The sequence below is a fragment of the Parasteatoda tepidariorum genome, chromosome 9 (assembly GCF_043381705.1).
Source record: "Parasteatoda tepidariorum isolate YZ-2023 chromosome 9, CAS_Ptep_4.0, whole genome shotgun sequence".
NCBI classification, from domain to species: domain Eukaryota; kingdom Metazoa; phylum Arthropoda; class Arachnida; order Araneae; family Theridiidae; genus Parasteatoda; species Parasteatoda tepidariorum.
Window position 1 is genome coordinate 37,698,338 of NC_092212.1, and position 12,635 is coordinate 37,710,972.

The 12,635-nt window shown below is 33.4% G+C and overlaps 1 protein-coding gene across 2 annotated transcripts in view; it reads right to left on the reverse strand.

Annotated features, from left to right (window-relative positions):
- Positions 1 to 392: 392 nt before the first annotated feature.
- LOC107441360 (alpha-tocopherol transfer protein) overlaps positions 393 to 12,635 on the reverse strand; it is a 17,482-nt gene continuing 5,239 nt past the window's right edge. For both annotated transcript variants that reach the window (XM_071185131.1, XM_071185130.1), the window contains exons 2-6: positions 11,811 to 12,002; positions 8,260 to 8,505; positions 6,904 to 7,097; positions 3,971 to 4,081; positions 393 to 1,467 (exon numbers count right to left, since the gene is read on the reverse strand). In XM_071185131.1, the coding sequence (XP_071041232.1) occupies positions 1,294 to 1,467; positions 3,971 to 4,081; positions 6,904 to 7,097; positions 8,260 to 8,505; positions 11,811 to 11,970 (885 nt within the window). In that variant the 5' untranslated portion in view covers positions 11,971 to 12,002 and the 3' untranslated portion in view covers positions 393 to 1,293. The remainder of the gene's footprint in view (positions 1,468 to 3,970; positions 4,082 to 6,903; positions 7,098 to 8,259; positions 8,506 to 11,810; positions 12,003 to 12,635) is intronic.

Consider the following 12,635-nt stretch of genomic DNA (forward strand, 5'->3'; position numbering starts at 1 on the left):
TATTTAAACTTATCACGTTGAGAAAATGAAATCCCGTGTTCTTGGATTGAGGTATGTAGTACCTTTCGCTGTCTTGGAGTTTAGGTACTTTTTGTATATATTTCTATTTCCATTATATTGAAGTATATATACGCAGAAGAGCCATTACATTATGACCACCCTCCATCTATAACAATGGGCTCGCCCAGGTTTTCATGGTTTCTCACCCAGGAACACTGTTTTCATGCGCACATTAGGACCCTAATCGTCATAGAACAATCTCTGACGTCTGTAAGAATATATATATTATAGATACATACAGGCTGTTGGAGTAAGCTATCTGATTACATAATAATTTCATGTAACGTATTATACTGAACGTAAGTTTTTAAGTAATTAGAAAATTAAGCAAATACAAAATATATGAGTTAATTTATTGAATGAACAAAAAATATCGCATGCCAGTAAATATAATTGCAGTTAATAAGTTTTTCGACCTTTGATTCCATAAATTCAAATGTAATTATTATATCGAAATAATACCCTTCATAAAAGATGCATAACATTAAATTGCTTGCATTTCAATTGAAACTCTAGGCCTTCGCAAGTTCATTAGCGGACAGAATCAATTTTATGCATTTCATTCCTAGCGTTAGGGGGTGGGCACAATTTTTGTTTTTAAAAAAAACTGCTCGTCTATTTTAAGTTTTATACATACATATGTACATAAATATACATAAATAGAAAAAATAAATATGCAAATATATATAAAAAATTAAATATGCAAATATACATAAAAAAATAAATATGCAAATATACATAAAAAAATAAATAAAAAGTTTTCTAAAAACGAAAAGTGTGCCCACCCGCTTACACTGCGTCTACCAGTTTCATAAAATTGAGGAGTGATGTAAATATGTTTCAGATAATACAAAAATTCAGCAACAATCTGAATTCTTTACAAATTATACAAACATTGAATGATTTTCAGCATCAAAGTTAATTGTTCCTCTTTGCGCCTTGATACGTTATATGCCACAGAGTATCACAGATTAAAGATCTTAACATAAATAAATTCCCAGATCTTTGTTACTCTTTGCCTAGCAAAAATTATAGATGCGAGACTGTTTTTTATCGAGTTATAGCTGCATGGGTTGTTTTAAAACTCAATAGCTCTTCTCTTATTCTTCAACACAAAGTTTGGCCATGTGGCTATGGTATAACATATTATGTTATCACAAGATCAGCAGGTGCAGCAATAGTTTACAAAATTGGCATATACAACAATGATTTGTAACAACAGAAGATATGCTATCAACGGTATCCTATACGATGCATTTCAGCGTATTTTTCATAGAACAACTCCATTTCTTTTTGACAGAAATCTTTGGGATTGTAATGGATATTATCACCATCATATTCAGCTGGCAAAATTTCTTTTGGAAGGTATTTTTGTAAGTGCTTAGTATCGCTTCCGTGGAAGTGGAACTAAAAAAAAAAAAATAACATCATTTAGGTATTGGCGAGGTGNAAAAAAAAAAAAAAAAAAAAAAACATTATTTAGGTATTGGTGCGGTATTGATTTACCTCGACACCAATTTATTTTTACAGTGGTTGGCAAGAATTTTTTTTTACAGGAAATGGCACCACTAATGAGTTTGTACCAATTTTTTTACAGTCGGAGTCCAATGGAAAAAGTTTTTTTAAAATTTTCATGGTTGTCATATTCACAATAAAACTACAATTAATTACGGAATTTTAATTAGTATAAATAATTTCAACCATATCTGGTGAAAATAAACTTGAAATACACTGAATCCGATTGCTTCTTGGTGCCAGATTACAGTGGTGCATGGCTCGATCAGGCTGGAATGATGCCGACTGGGAACGTATAGTCTTTAGCAACGAATCCCGCTTCCAACTGTGTCCTGACGATCATCGAAGACGTGTTTGGAGACGCACAGGGCAGAGGGGGAATCCTGCCTTCACTATTGCACGCCACACCGGCCCTCAACAGGGGATTATGGTCTGGGGTGCCATTTCCTTTGACAGCCGGACCCCTTTGGTCGTCATTAGAGGTACACTTACTGCACAGCGGTACGTCGACGACACCCTAAGATCTGTTTTGCTACCGTTCCTTTTGCAGCGCCCTGGGCTGGTTTTTCAGCAGGGCAATGTCAGACCACATACGGCACGTGTTGCTATGAACTGTCTGCAAGCTTGCCAAACTGTTCCTCGGCCTGCCAGATCACCAGATCTCTCTCCGATCGAGCATGTCTGGGATATGATGAGAAAGCGATTGCATCTGGCACCGAATGTTGATGATCTCGTTCGACAATTGGATCGAATTTAGCAGAAAATACCGCAAGAGACCATCCGGGAGCTTTATCGGTCTACACCACGCCTTGTGGTAGCTTGTATCCAGGCTAGAGGCGGGTCAACACCTTATTGAACTTATTACTGTAACTCTGCAATAAATTATTCAGTTGTTCTGAAATTTTAATCATTTACTATTCTGCAGATTGTCCTCCTATCCACCAATTTTCGTTTCAATCGGACAACTCCTTCTTGGTGCGTCGATTTTTTTTGTTATAGAGTGTACTTCCGGACTGAAAAAGGGTTAATAAATTACCTTTTCAACTCCCGAGATGGGTCTCAGGGTGTCGATAATCAGGGTTAAAAAGATAAAACTGGTAGCCAAATTATTTTTATATCAGTTTATTTGTGGGCGGGGTAATAATAGTTTGCTTTATTTAATTCAACACTACTTAGTTCAAATTAAAAATTGTATTCGTTGCACTTTTTACCCACGGGGATTGGATGTGTTAGAGTTAAAGTAAAAACAAAAATAAGTCTGCCAAATTAACTTCGCCTTAACTTAAACAACAGCTTTTTATTTCTTATTATTTTGATTCCGTGTGCGATTACATTTATGACTCACCTGTCCCGAAAAGGTTAAAAAAAAGAAACGTTTCACCGAAACATTCGTGAAAGCGATGAGCAAAGAGTTTCAGACCGATTTCACGAAGATTTCCGTTCAATTAAAAATGACTAACAGTAAGTTGAAGTAATTTCACTCCATCCAGGGCTCAACCTGAAGTAACCGATTTCGAATTAATGGCGGACGACCGGCAAGTTTCAACGAACGACGCATCTATAATAGCAGAGGAATATAAAAATTAAATCCAATTTTTTATACGTTGCTGTAAGCTGTGACTTTATCAATAAAACTACACGGCTACAGCTTTTAACTTATTGATAGGAAGCTGCGGTCATTGTTTATCATCATCATCAATATTTATCTTGGCGCCTGGGGCCGTTAGCGGCCTTTTTCTCATTCGTCTTGAATTGTGATCTTTAGGGTGGTTCTTTCTGGTAATTGGAATGCAATTGAAGTAAAAGGAATTTAAATATTTCGAATTTTAGATAAAATTACGTCACTGGTCATTGTTTCTTTCTTTCTTTAATACAAATTGGGTACCTAGGCCGCGCAGCGGCCATTACCCCATACATCATGAAAATTATGCAGTGAATAAAACATTTTGTTTTTGTGACATTGTGGCAACACTTACAAGAATATAAACATGATTTGAAGTATATACTGATTTGAACGGTGATTTACATAAATTGCCATGAAAATATGTAAACAGCCATGATTTGATGTGGTCATTGTTTATAAGGGTTACAATTTAATACGTTCTTTGTAAAATAATTTAAAGAGTGGTAGACAATGAGAAACAAATATTTTCAGATGTTTGGTAACTTTACCAACATTTTAAAAGCCTCGCCACTATATAGCTTGAACAAACTTTTAAACTTTAAACAAAAACTTTTTAATCATTTTCGAGTAATGGCGAGGAAAATAATTATAAATCAAATTTGCAAAGCAAAAATTATACAAAAAACATAAACTGAGCTACCACTAGTAAAATTTTTCCCACAAAGCGTAGAAAGTTTGTAGCCCTGGATTTCTAAAGTCAAAGTACTTTACCCTTTTTTTGATCTTTTCAGTCAAAAATATCTTTAATATACTGTAGATGTAGCCAAAGAAAATTGATTCATTAAATATGTGGATTCCTTTAAATCTTACTGGTAGTGCGTTCTAAATAAAAAATAAAATAATTAGTACAATGTTCTTTATACAGAGTAGTTCTAATTAACAAAGCCCTGTTTAGTACAATAGAGTTTCCGTTATAGAGGATAGATATCTATAAAACTTGTTATATACGTTGCGCAGACCGAAGAAAAAAAATCTGTTATGAATATTGTTGACAATTTGACAATTGACAATTTGACGGACAGATGGCGACACATGCACACGCACAAAACGTTATTATAATTTGGAACGATTTAAAAAGCAATTCATCATGGCAAGTTTCATTAACATCTGTCTATTACAATAGACTTTATAATAGTCTGAGAAAGGAAACATTAATAATTACTTTCCTTTATTTGAATAAGGAAAACAAAAAAAGCAAATAAAATAATAATCATATACGTAATAGACACTTATAACATTTCCTCTTAATGTAATCTCGCTTTGTGCATACACCTTCACGTTTTAATTTTGGCTTCTAGAAAAATTATGGTAAACTTGGAAAGGCTGTATAGGGATTAGACAAATTTATGGTTCACTAACTCTATTTAAACAATCATTCCTTTAGTAGAAATGCTTTGGAAGTTTCGTGACAAAACTGTTAACACATTTTGAAACTTTTAGAAATGGATTCCTTTTTTATCGTACCAAATTTGTATCGACCAAAATGTGGGCAGGAGTTCAATAATTTTCTTTTATCTTTAATGCCAGAAATTTTGAAACTATCCTTTATTCGTTCGTTCGTTGTAGTGGAACTGGGCGTCTGAGGCCTTACGGCCCTTTTCCCATTCATCTTGAAGTTAACTTAGAGACATACATGACAAAATTAAAGTTTGGGGAGCAAATGGAGTTCTTGAGAAAAGAAAAATGGCACTTTGCCATTATTAGGCAATGACAATATTATAAGTAATAAAAATGTACATGAAAACTGTCCTTTAGGATAGCAAGTTTTAAATAACAATGCCTTTTTTTAAAAAGTATTGTGGTATAGAAAAAGGAAAGCTGGTTTTTACTGTTTATTAACATTTTGGTCGATGCTGATCTTGCATGGGTCAAAAGGTCGCTTTCTAAAAGCCTCAGGCATGATCTTTCAAAATTTACCAATGGTTTTGCCAAGTGAAATCTTCCAAATGAAACATTGTTTAAATAGAGTTAGCACAGGAGTGTTTCCCTATTTTTGGCCAACCTCTGTAGTTCATAGCTCATTGATTGGTTGATTACAAATTACGGTGATTTCATTTCCAAAAGCACTCTGCTTTTATTAAATTTTGTGTCTATGAAGGTGATATCTTGGAATCAAATTAAAGTAATGCCACAAATGATGGCTGTAGTCAAAGCCATCTATAACTGAAATCCTCCACACGATTTCTTATAGGTATCATATCACTATGAAGGTAAACTAGTTTACGAAAGAGCCATTTAATGGAATATCTTGTAAAAATAAGAAAGTGATAGCAAATATACGTCTAAACATTTTTTAATTTATGAATATAATTGGTTTGTTTTATTTATTTGTCTACCACCAAAGATTCAATTCTCAAATATATATGCTAACTTTCTCTCGATTATTTTCAAAATAGGATTTGATTTCATGCGTATCACTGGTTCACTTATTAAATAGTCTGCGCAGACTTCTTATAAAACACCGTGTGGGGGTTTTCTGATGTACGAGGTGATACTATAGTCCTCCTTAGAATGCCTACCGTTTCAAGAAATGTCTTTTTCGCGGACTTTTTTTAAAAAATTAATTCGGTTTCCTCCATATCAGAATCGTCGGAGAAATTGCTCCTTTAGTCTAAGAAAGTGGATCCTAACAATTAGTTAGCAAAACAATACGAAGTGTGCTAATGCATTTATTTGGCAATTATTTAGAAATGCATCAACAAAAGATGTAGATAACATATCAATTGTTTTTGTTTTGTTTGTTTGGCAAAAAGAAAATGCAATGAGCAAATAACGGGTATAGCTGTCGAGTAAAACGACGAAAATAATATTTTTCTTTATCAGACCTAAGGCAAAAAACGTAGAGTTCATCACCTATGTAATAAATTTCTATCTTCATCAACCTTCGCCTTTCAACGCTGACGCGTAGTATTTTTTCCGTTTTAGGTTTTGTCAAAAGAAAAAAAAAAGTTCCGATATCTGAAAATTTCTATTTGAAAACAGAAGTTTTCAAAACTTTTATTTTATTTTAATTAAGCAAGAACAAAACTTACGAATATACAAGCATAAAACGCGGTATTATAAAGCGAAAATATTACTAAAACTTTTAAATTTTTTCCAGGTATAGTTCGTTCACCAGGAGTTGGCACTTGTCTCCACCTCCTGGGACGAACAGTTCATTTCAGCTCGGGTCTAAGAGGAGAAACGTTCCCGCACTTGAAATTGAGACAACCCTTAATGCCCGCCAAACGCAAACAGTGAATTCTTTTTCCGTCACTTACTTCGCTTTAACATCAGCTATTATATATTTCGTTACTCTAGCTAATTAAATATAGAGCAGCAAAATGTCTCAAAAGGGACAAACTATTCACTCAAAGGAGAGAAATATCATAAAATTTGTGAAATATTTAATGTTAAAAAAATGCACTTAAGGATTGCGAAATAAACATTTTTGTCATACAATCGCCAAATAACAATCCTGTTCAGGATTGTTCACATCCTTCTCCCAAAAATAGCAAAATAGTATCGTTGAATACCACGTGATGCGCCAAGTGCCAACTCCTGGTAAACGAACTAAACGTATGAACCCTGGGAAAAAAATGATCGTTGTTTTCCTTTAATTCTTTAAATCAAAAAAAAAAAAAGACAACTAAAACATTACTTACTCTGAGAGCATAAGAGAGCAATTGAATATATCTAGGTGTAATTTGGCGTATGTGTTTCATAGAAGCACCTTGCATATCAACTAGAGCTTGAATTCCACACACTTGAGTTGCTGGATCTTCTATAGTACATAAAATCGTCGCAGTCATTACAGTAAGGGCTGTTCGAAAGGTGAAAATATCAGGATCCCATTTGGCTGTAATTACATAAACCACTAAATAATTTAGAGAAATATATGCATAATACAAAAAAGGTCATGTAACTTTATAATACGCGAAACAATATAGAGACAACATTCCGGTGGCAACATTAATAGTTGCCACCGGACACAGGGCAACTGAGTATGAAACATTTAAATTAAAAATTTGCTTGTCCGCCAGCCGATCATTACATTTTCGAACGAAAATTATCACCGAAAAATTCTGTTTTTTTTTGCGCAGGTTGATAATTTAAGGATGTCTGATTTCGGATATGAAACTTAATTTCATATTACTTTTAAATTTAGGGTCGATGTTTAAAAACAATTTACCTAATTAATATAATTTCATTATTTAGATTACAGGTGAATCAAATCTATTTTGTAAGAAGCAAATTTTATATTTGATAATGAACATAAATTTTATGTTCACTATCAAATTTATTTTGTAAGAAACAAATTTTATGTTTGATAATGAACATGTTGCGTTATTTGTTCAAAAACTCAAACCCTAAACTTTATTAGTTGTAAATTTAACATTTCAATTTTACAATACTTGGGGAGGCAAGGAAGATTTTTCTTTGGTTTAAAAGTAAACCCTGTAGCATTTTCCACATTTTGAGAAATGCATCAGAAGAATTGCTTTATATTAATAATAACAATAGTTAATTTTTAATGGTTAAGAATTTTCCATTAATTTAAAAATGGTCACTATCGAAAATGCTACTACTGGCTACTGATCTGTAACAAGATTTCAAAATTTTCTATTTGTGTTTTAGAAGGTAGGTAGCAACTTTATTTGGCTCTAGTGTAGAATCGGGGGCTCCTTAGTTTGGCGATAATTTTCTTTCAGTTTTGCTGATATCCCATTTCTAGTTACTATGATATATTTTGTGGTCTTTGCTTTATATGACGTCACGAGCATTAATTGAGCATAAAATTTTTTAAGGTTTCTTTTCTAATGTCTTTCTGATTTCAATACAACATACTTGCATGAAATACCGAAACTTCTTTCTGTCCCTCGAACATTTTTTGTCGTTTAAACCTCAGCACTGATGGTTTTACTTAAATGGTCATCTGTGCTTTGTACATTGTCTTTCCGTTTTTTTAAAAAAATATTGTGAGTGATTATGTAACGTTAGTTAAGCATAAGTTTCCTTACCTATTTTCAAAACAATAACGATGCTGCCATTGTCATCTCTATATGGCAAACAGCTGGAACCACCACAATCTAATAATTTTTTCAAAGTGTCAAGGTCCAAGTTCTCAGGATACACATCAGAGAAATTCTTTTTTACTGTGTAAAGATTGTGCAAACGCTCCATTGCATTTTTGACATTAAATTTCCTTGCTCTCAGATATTGCAATAAATAAGCATCATCTGTCCAACAGTCTAGATCTGTTTTTTCTGCAAGACGAACAATGATTATTGCTGAAATTTAAATAATTGTTATACAAAAAAAAAGAAAATGATTTAAAAACAATCTGGGGCCGTACCATGAGCTACCGGGAATGGAATGAAGATTCCCGGCTGGAAAGTGAAACTGGGAAAGTTTGGTTCCATGAATGTTCAATACCGCACCATGAACACTCCCTTGGAATCAGACATTCCACGATAACTCGCTCTCAGGGCGTGGCTAAAATTTAACCAATCACACAATTTACTTTAGATTTTCTTTTTGAGTTTGGCAGCATTAGCATGACTAAAACGAAACGAGCTTCTGCTATTTAGATAATATTTTTGACGATTTATTGTTTTCTTTTTATAATGTTTTTTGTTTTCATAAGACTAAAAAAAACATAAACTGCAATGACTTTGAAATATTCTTTAATTTATTATACATATAGTTTTAATAATTAAAGACTGTCATATTTAACATGTATAATTAATAGAATAAAATCATTTTTTCATAAATTATTTCTGATATATCCTTTAATACGCTTCACTATTTGTTTTAAATATTTTTTAAAAAGTACAACTCTTAAAATAATGATCATATTTTAATGAATTAAGATTCAAAATTTCGTGCCCGAGTACTGCATGTAGATAGATTACTAATTATGCTAGTTTTTAAATAAAAACTAATTGCCAGAAAGAAATAATATTTTATCAGACAAAAAATTAGCGTTTACCAATCGGTCAAGAGACCGATTGGTAAACGTTAATTTTTAGTTAATTTCTAAGAAGAAATTAACTTAATTTCAGAAAAGTTCATTAGTTTTCAATTAAATTTGTAACAATATGAATGATTAAAGTTACTACTTTGCTTATTACTTTGGTTTATTTGTTACAATATTAAAGTGACTGTTTTTACTGATAGTTAAATAAATATGTTCACAACAAATTAATTTATAGATTTGTGTAAAAATTTTTTTCGTGATTCGTAAAATTATTTCACGTTTGAAATATTTAAAAATTATAGTTCAAGGAACTACTTTCACAGCTTTTATAGTATATATTTTAATGGAAGAATGAGAATAAAGAATTTTAAAATGAGTAAAAGAAGAAATAAGTACATATTGCATAAATATTTTTCGAAGCATTTTTATTCTATTTTCTTTTCCCATTATTCTTTTTCGCATTTCTTATTATAAATAAATTGTTTACTTTGTAATACATCATACCTGTAACAAATTCCTTTAAATTTGCTGCTATCTGTATACAGTATAAAAAAACTATCTTTCGGAATGAGGTAAATACTGTTGAATTAAAAGTTCATCGAAAGAAAATTAAGAGAAGAAATTATTAGAACTTCAAAAAAAGGTATTGGTCAAGTAGTATATCCTAGGTAATATAACATAAAAATAGTAACAATTATCATATAATAAGAGCATAATTATATTTAGTTTGTCGTAATTTCTTAGTTAACTCTGAAAGTATCTTTTCGTTCATACATACTAATAAAACAAAACATCTCTTAATTATCGTCTTGAAAATGGCTCGGGCGCGTTTATCTTTAGAAATTTTGAAATCTTCCCTTATGAAATAGAAAATAATTAAGGCATTCATCGGCGGAATATCGTATTTAGCTCTCAAAAATTCACCATTCCATCCAAGAATGAGGATTCCGGGCAGTAGTCACCGGCTGGAAAGAAAACCGGTTGTTTCTTGCCAAGAAACTCTTTGGTAGGGTCCCTGTATCATAATCACGAAAAATTACTTAGATGGTGTATCAAGACCTTACGAGGGTTAAATCCTTCAAATAAAGTACATTGCTTAACAGGCTGCACCATGTTGCAAAATTCGTTTAGCGTCATCCAGATTTTTTTTGTAGAAGAAATGCAAATAAATTCTGTAGGGTACATACCATATTGTATTCATATGCAAAAATCGTTTAGTGTAATTTAAGGGGACTCAAACTCTCTGCAAGCCATCTCTCGCCAAATTCTTGGAAAAATTAAAAAGAAAAAACATTATAAACAGCAGACCAATTTTGGGTTTACGACTACAAACTACGACTATTGAACCACTCCAGAAGACAAAGAAACTCCTTGATCAGTACTCCCAGAGGTATGATTTGTTATGGGAACATGGAGGACTTTGAGACTCGACAGATTTAACGTGAATCAGTCACCATTTACTACAGTCTTCGGCCGGCGAGGATCGAACCCACGACCTCCTGGACACATGGGCCCAGTGTCCTACCTACTAGGCCATCCCGGCCTCCCGGATGTTTTACTTTACTTTATAACCGTCGTTGAACAGCCGACCCAATTTTATGGGTTTACGACTACTAATCTTCAACTCCGTAGCCTTGTAATTTTTAACCCAATCCAGAAGACGAGGGAGCTCCTGGATCGAGTATTGGGAAAAATGTGCCTTCGTAGAGGACTTTTTGATGGAGCTAACCCGTATTTGCGTTACATGGAGAGTAATACCACGAGAACTTCCTACGGTTTGCCTGACGGCAAGGGGACTCTAACTCATGATCCGTCTACCACTGAGGATATTTCACGTCAGCACTGTGGTCGGTGCAATCCTGGATGCGGAATTCGTATCGACTGGGATTCGAACCAGGTTCGCAGCATTGGAAGGCGAGTGCTCTATCCTTTAAAATTCGTTTTCTGGCTACTACTTCCGACTGATTTTTACACCTAAGTTTTTAACTTATATGCATTTAAGGAAGGGTAAATATCCAACCACTTTTCTTTTTTGTAGAGGCAGGCACTTTTTGCATCCTTGCTTTGTGGGGTGCGTTGTTTTGTGGGGAGAATTTTCTGTGATAGCTAATATAAAATCTTCAGAAAAATCCGAAAGGTAAGGCAGTTAAGCCTATTTTTTTTAACTTTAAATATCAGTCTAATATGACTTTAATGTCTAATATGACTTAAATATGACTTTAACATAGTACTAAAGGCAGTTGTGTAATAAATCCAGGAACACGCTGTGGAACAAAATATTAAAAAAGTCGTAGAAATTTAGAAAAGTCATCTTACATCATTTTTCTACAACTTTTCCGACGACCATACATATTGGCCGCTATGTAATACTTACTGGTCTACTATGTAATACAAAGTCTTAGAAATTTAGAAAAGTCATCTTACATCATTTTTCTACAACTTTACCGACGACCATACATATTGGCCGCTATGTAATACTTACTGCTACTATGTAATACATACAAAGTCTCAGAAAATTAGAAAAGTCATCTTACATCATTTTTCTACAACTTTTCCGACGGCCATACATATTGGCCGCTATGTAATACTTACTGGCTATCAATCTTCGGAATTCCGCTAAAGCGGGACCTCGAATTTCATCAGTTTCATTTAATTCTTCTTTGGCTTTATTAATCATCCAGTCTGTAAGATATCCCATTCGATAAGGCAGAAAAGCCTTAGTTGCCATGATTTCGTCGTATTTTGAGCTCATTTTCTTGCGAAATTTGCTCTTGGAAAAAACAGCTAAAAGCAAGAAATTAATTTTTTAAAACAAATTTTGAAAAAGAACTTGTAATGCATAGTTTCCCTTCAATATGTATTTTTCCGCTTGGTTTCATTTATATGTTTACAGATTAAACGCATTAATAAATACACGATAATCTTTCGTAGGTGTGTGTTTAACCCTTGACAATTTAAAAAAACTCGCTCTGCCAACATTGGTTGTTTCTTTACCATTTTTGAAAATTTTCCTTGGAAAAAAAAAACTTGTTTTACTTTTGCTTTTTTATTAGCTACTTTACTTTAATTCTAGCAAATCTAATCATTTATATTTTAAATAATGTGGCTGGGTCGCGCAGTTGGTTTGTCGTCGGCCTTCTGAGCCCAAGTCTGCGGGTTCGATCCCCGGCCCAGACACCGGATTTTCGGGATGCAGAAAATCCTCAGCGGCCATGTCATATGATTATGCGGCATGTAAAAGATCCCTGGAGTGCCTTATTGGCTCTTGGCATTTCCGGCAAAATTAAATTCCTAGTGCACTTTAGCATCCAAATAGAGTCTCGGTGCTGCCATCTAGTGTGGCAGAAACTAGACGTCCAAATTAACATGACCAACGGTATCTCACCCATTGTGGTGGTCCTGAAAGAGTGGATACCA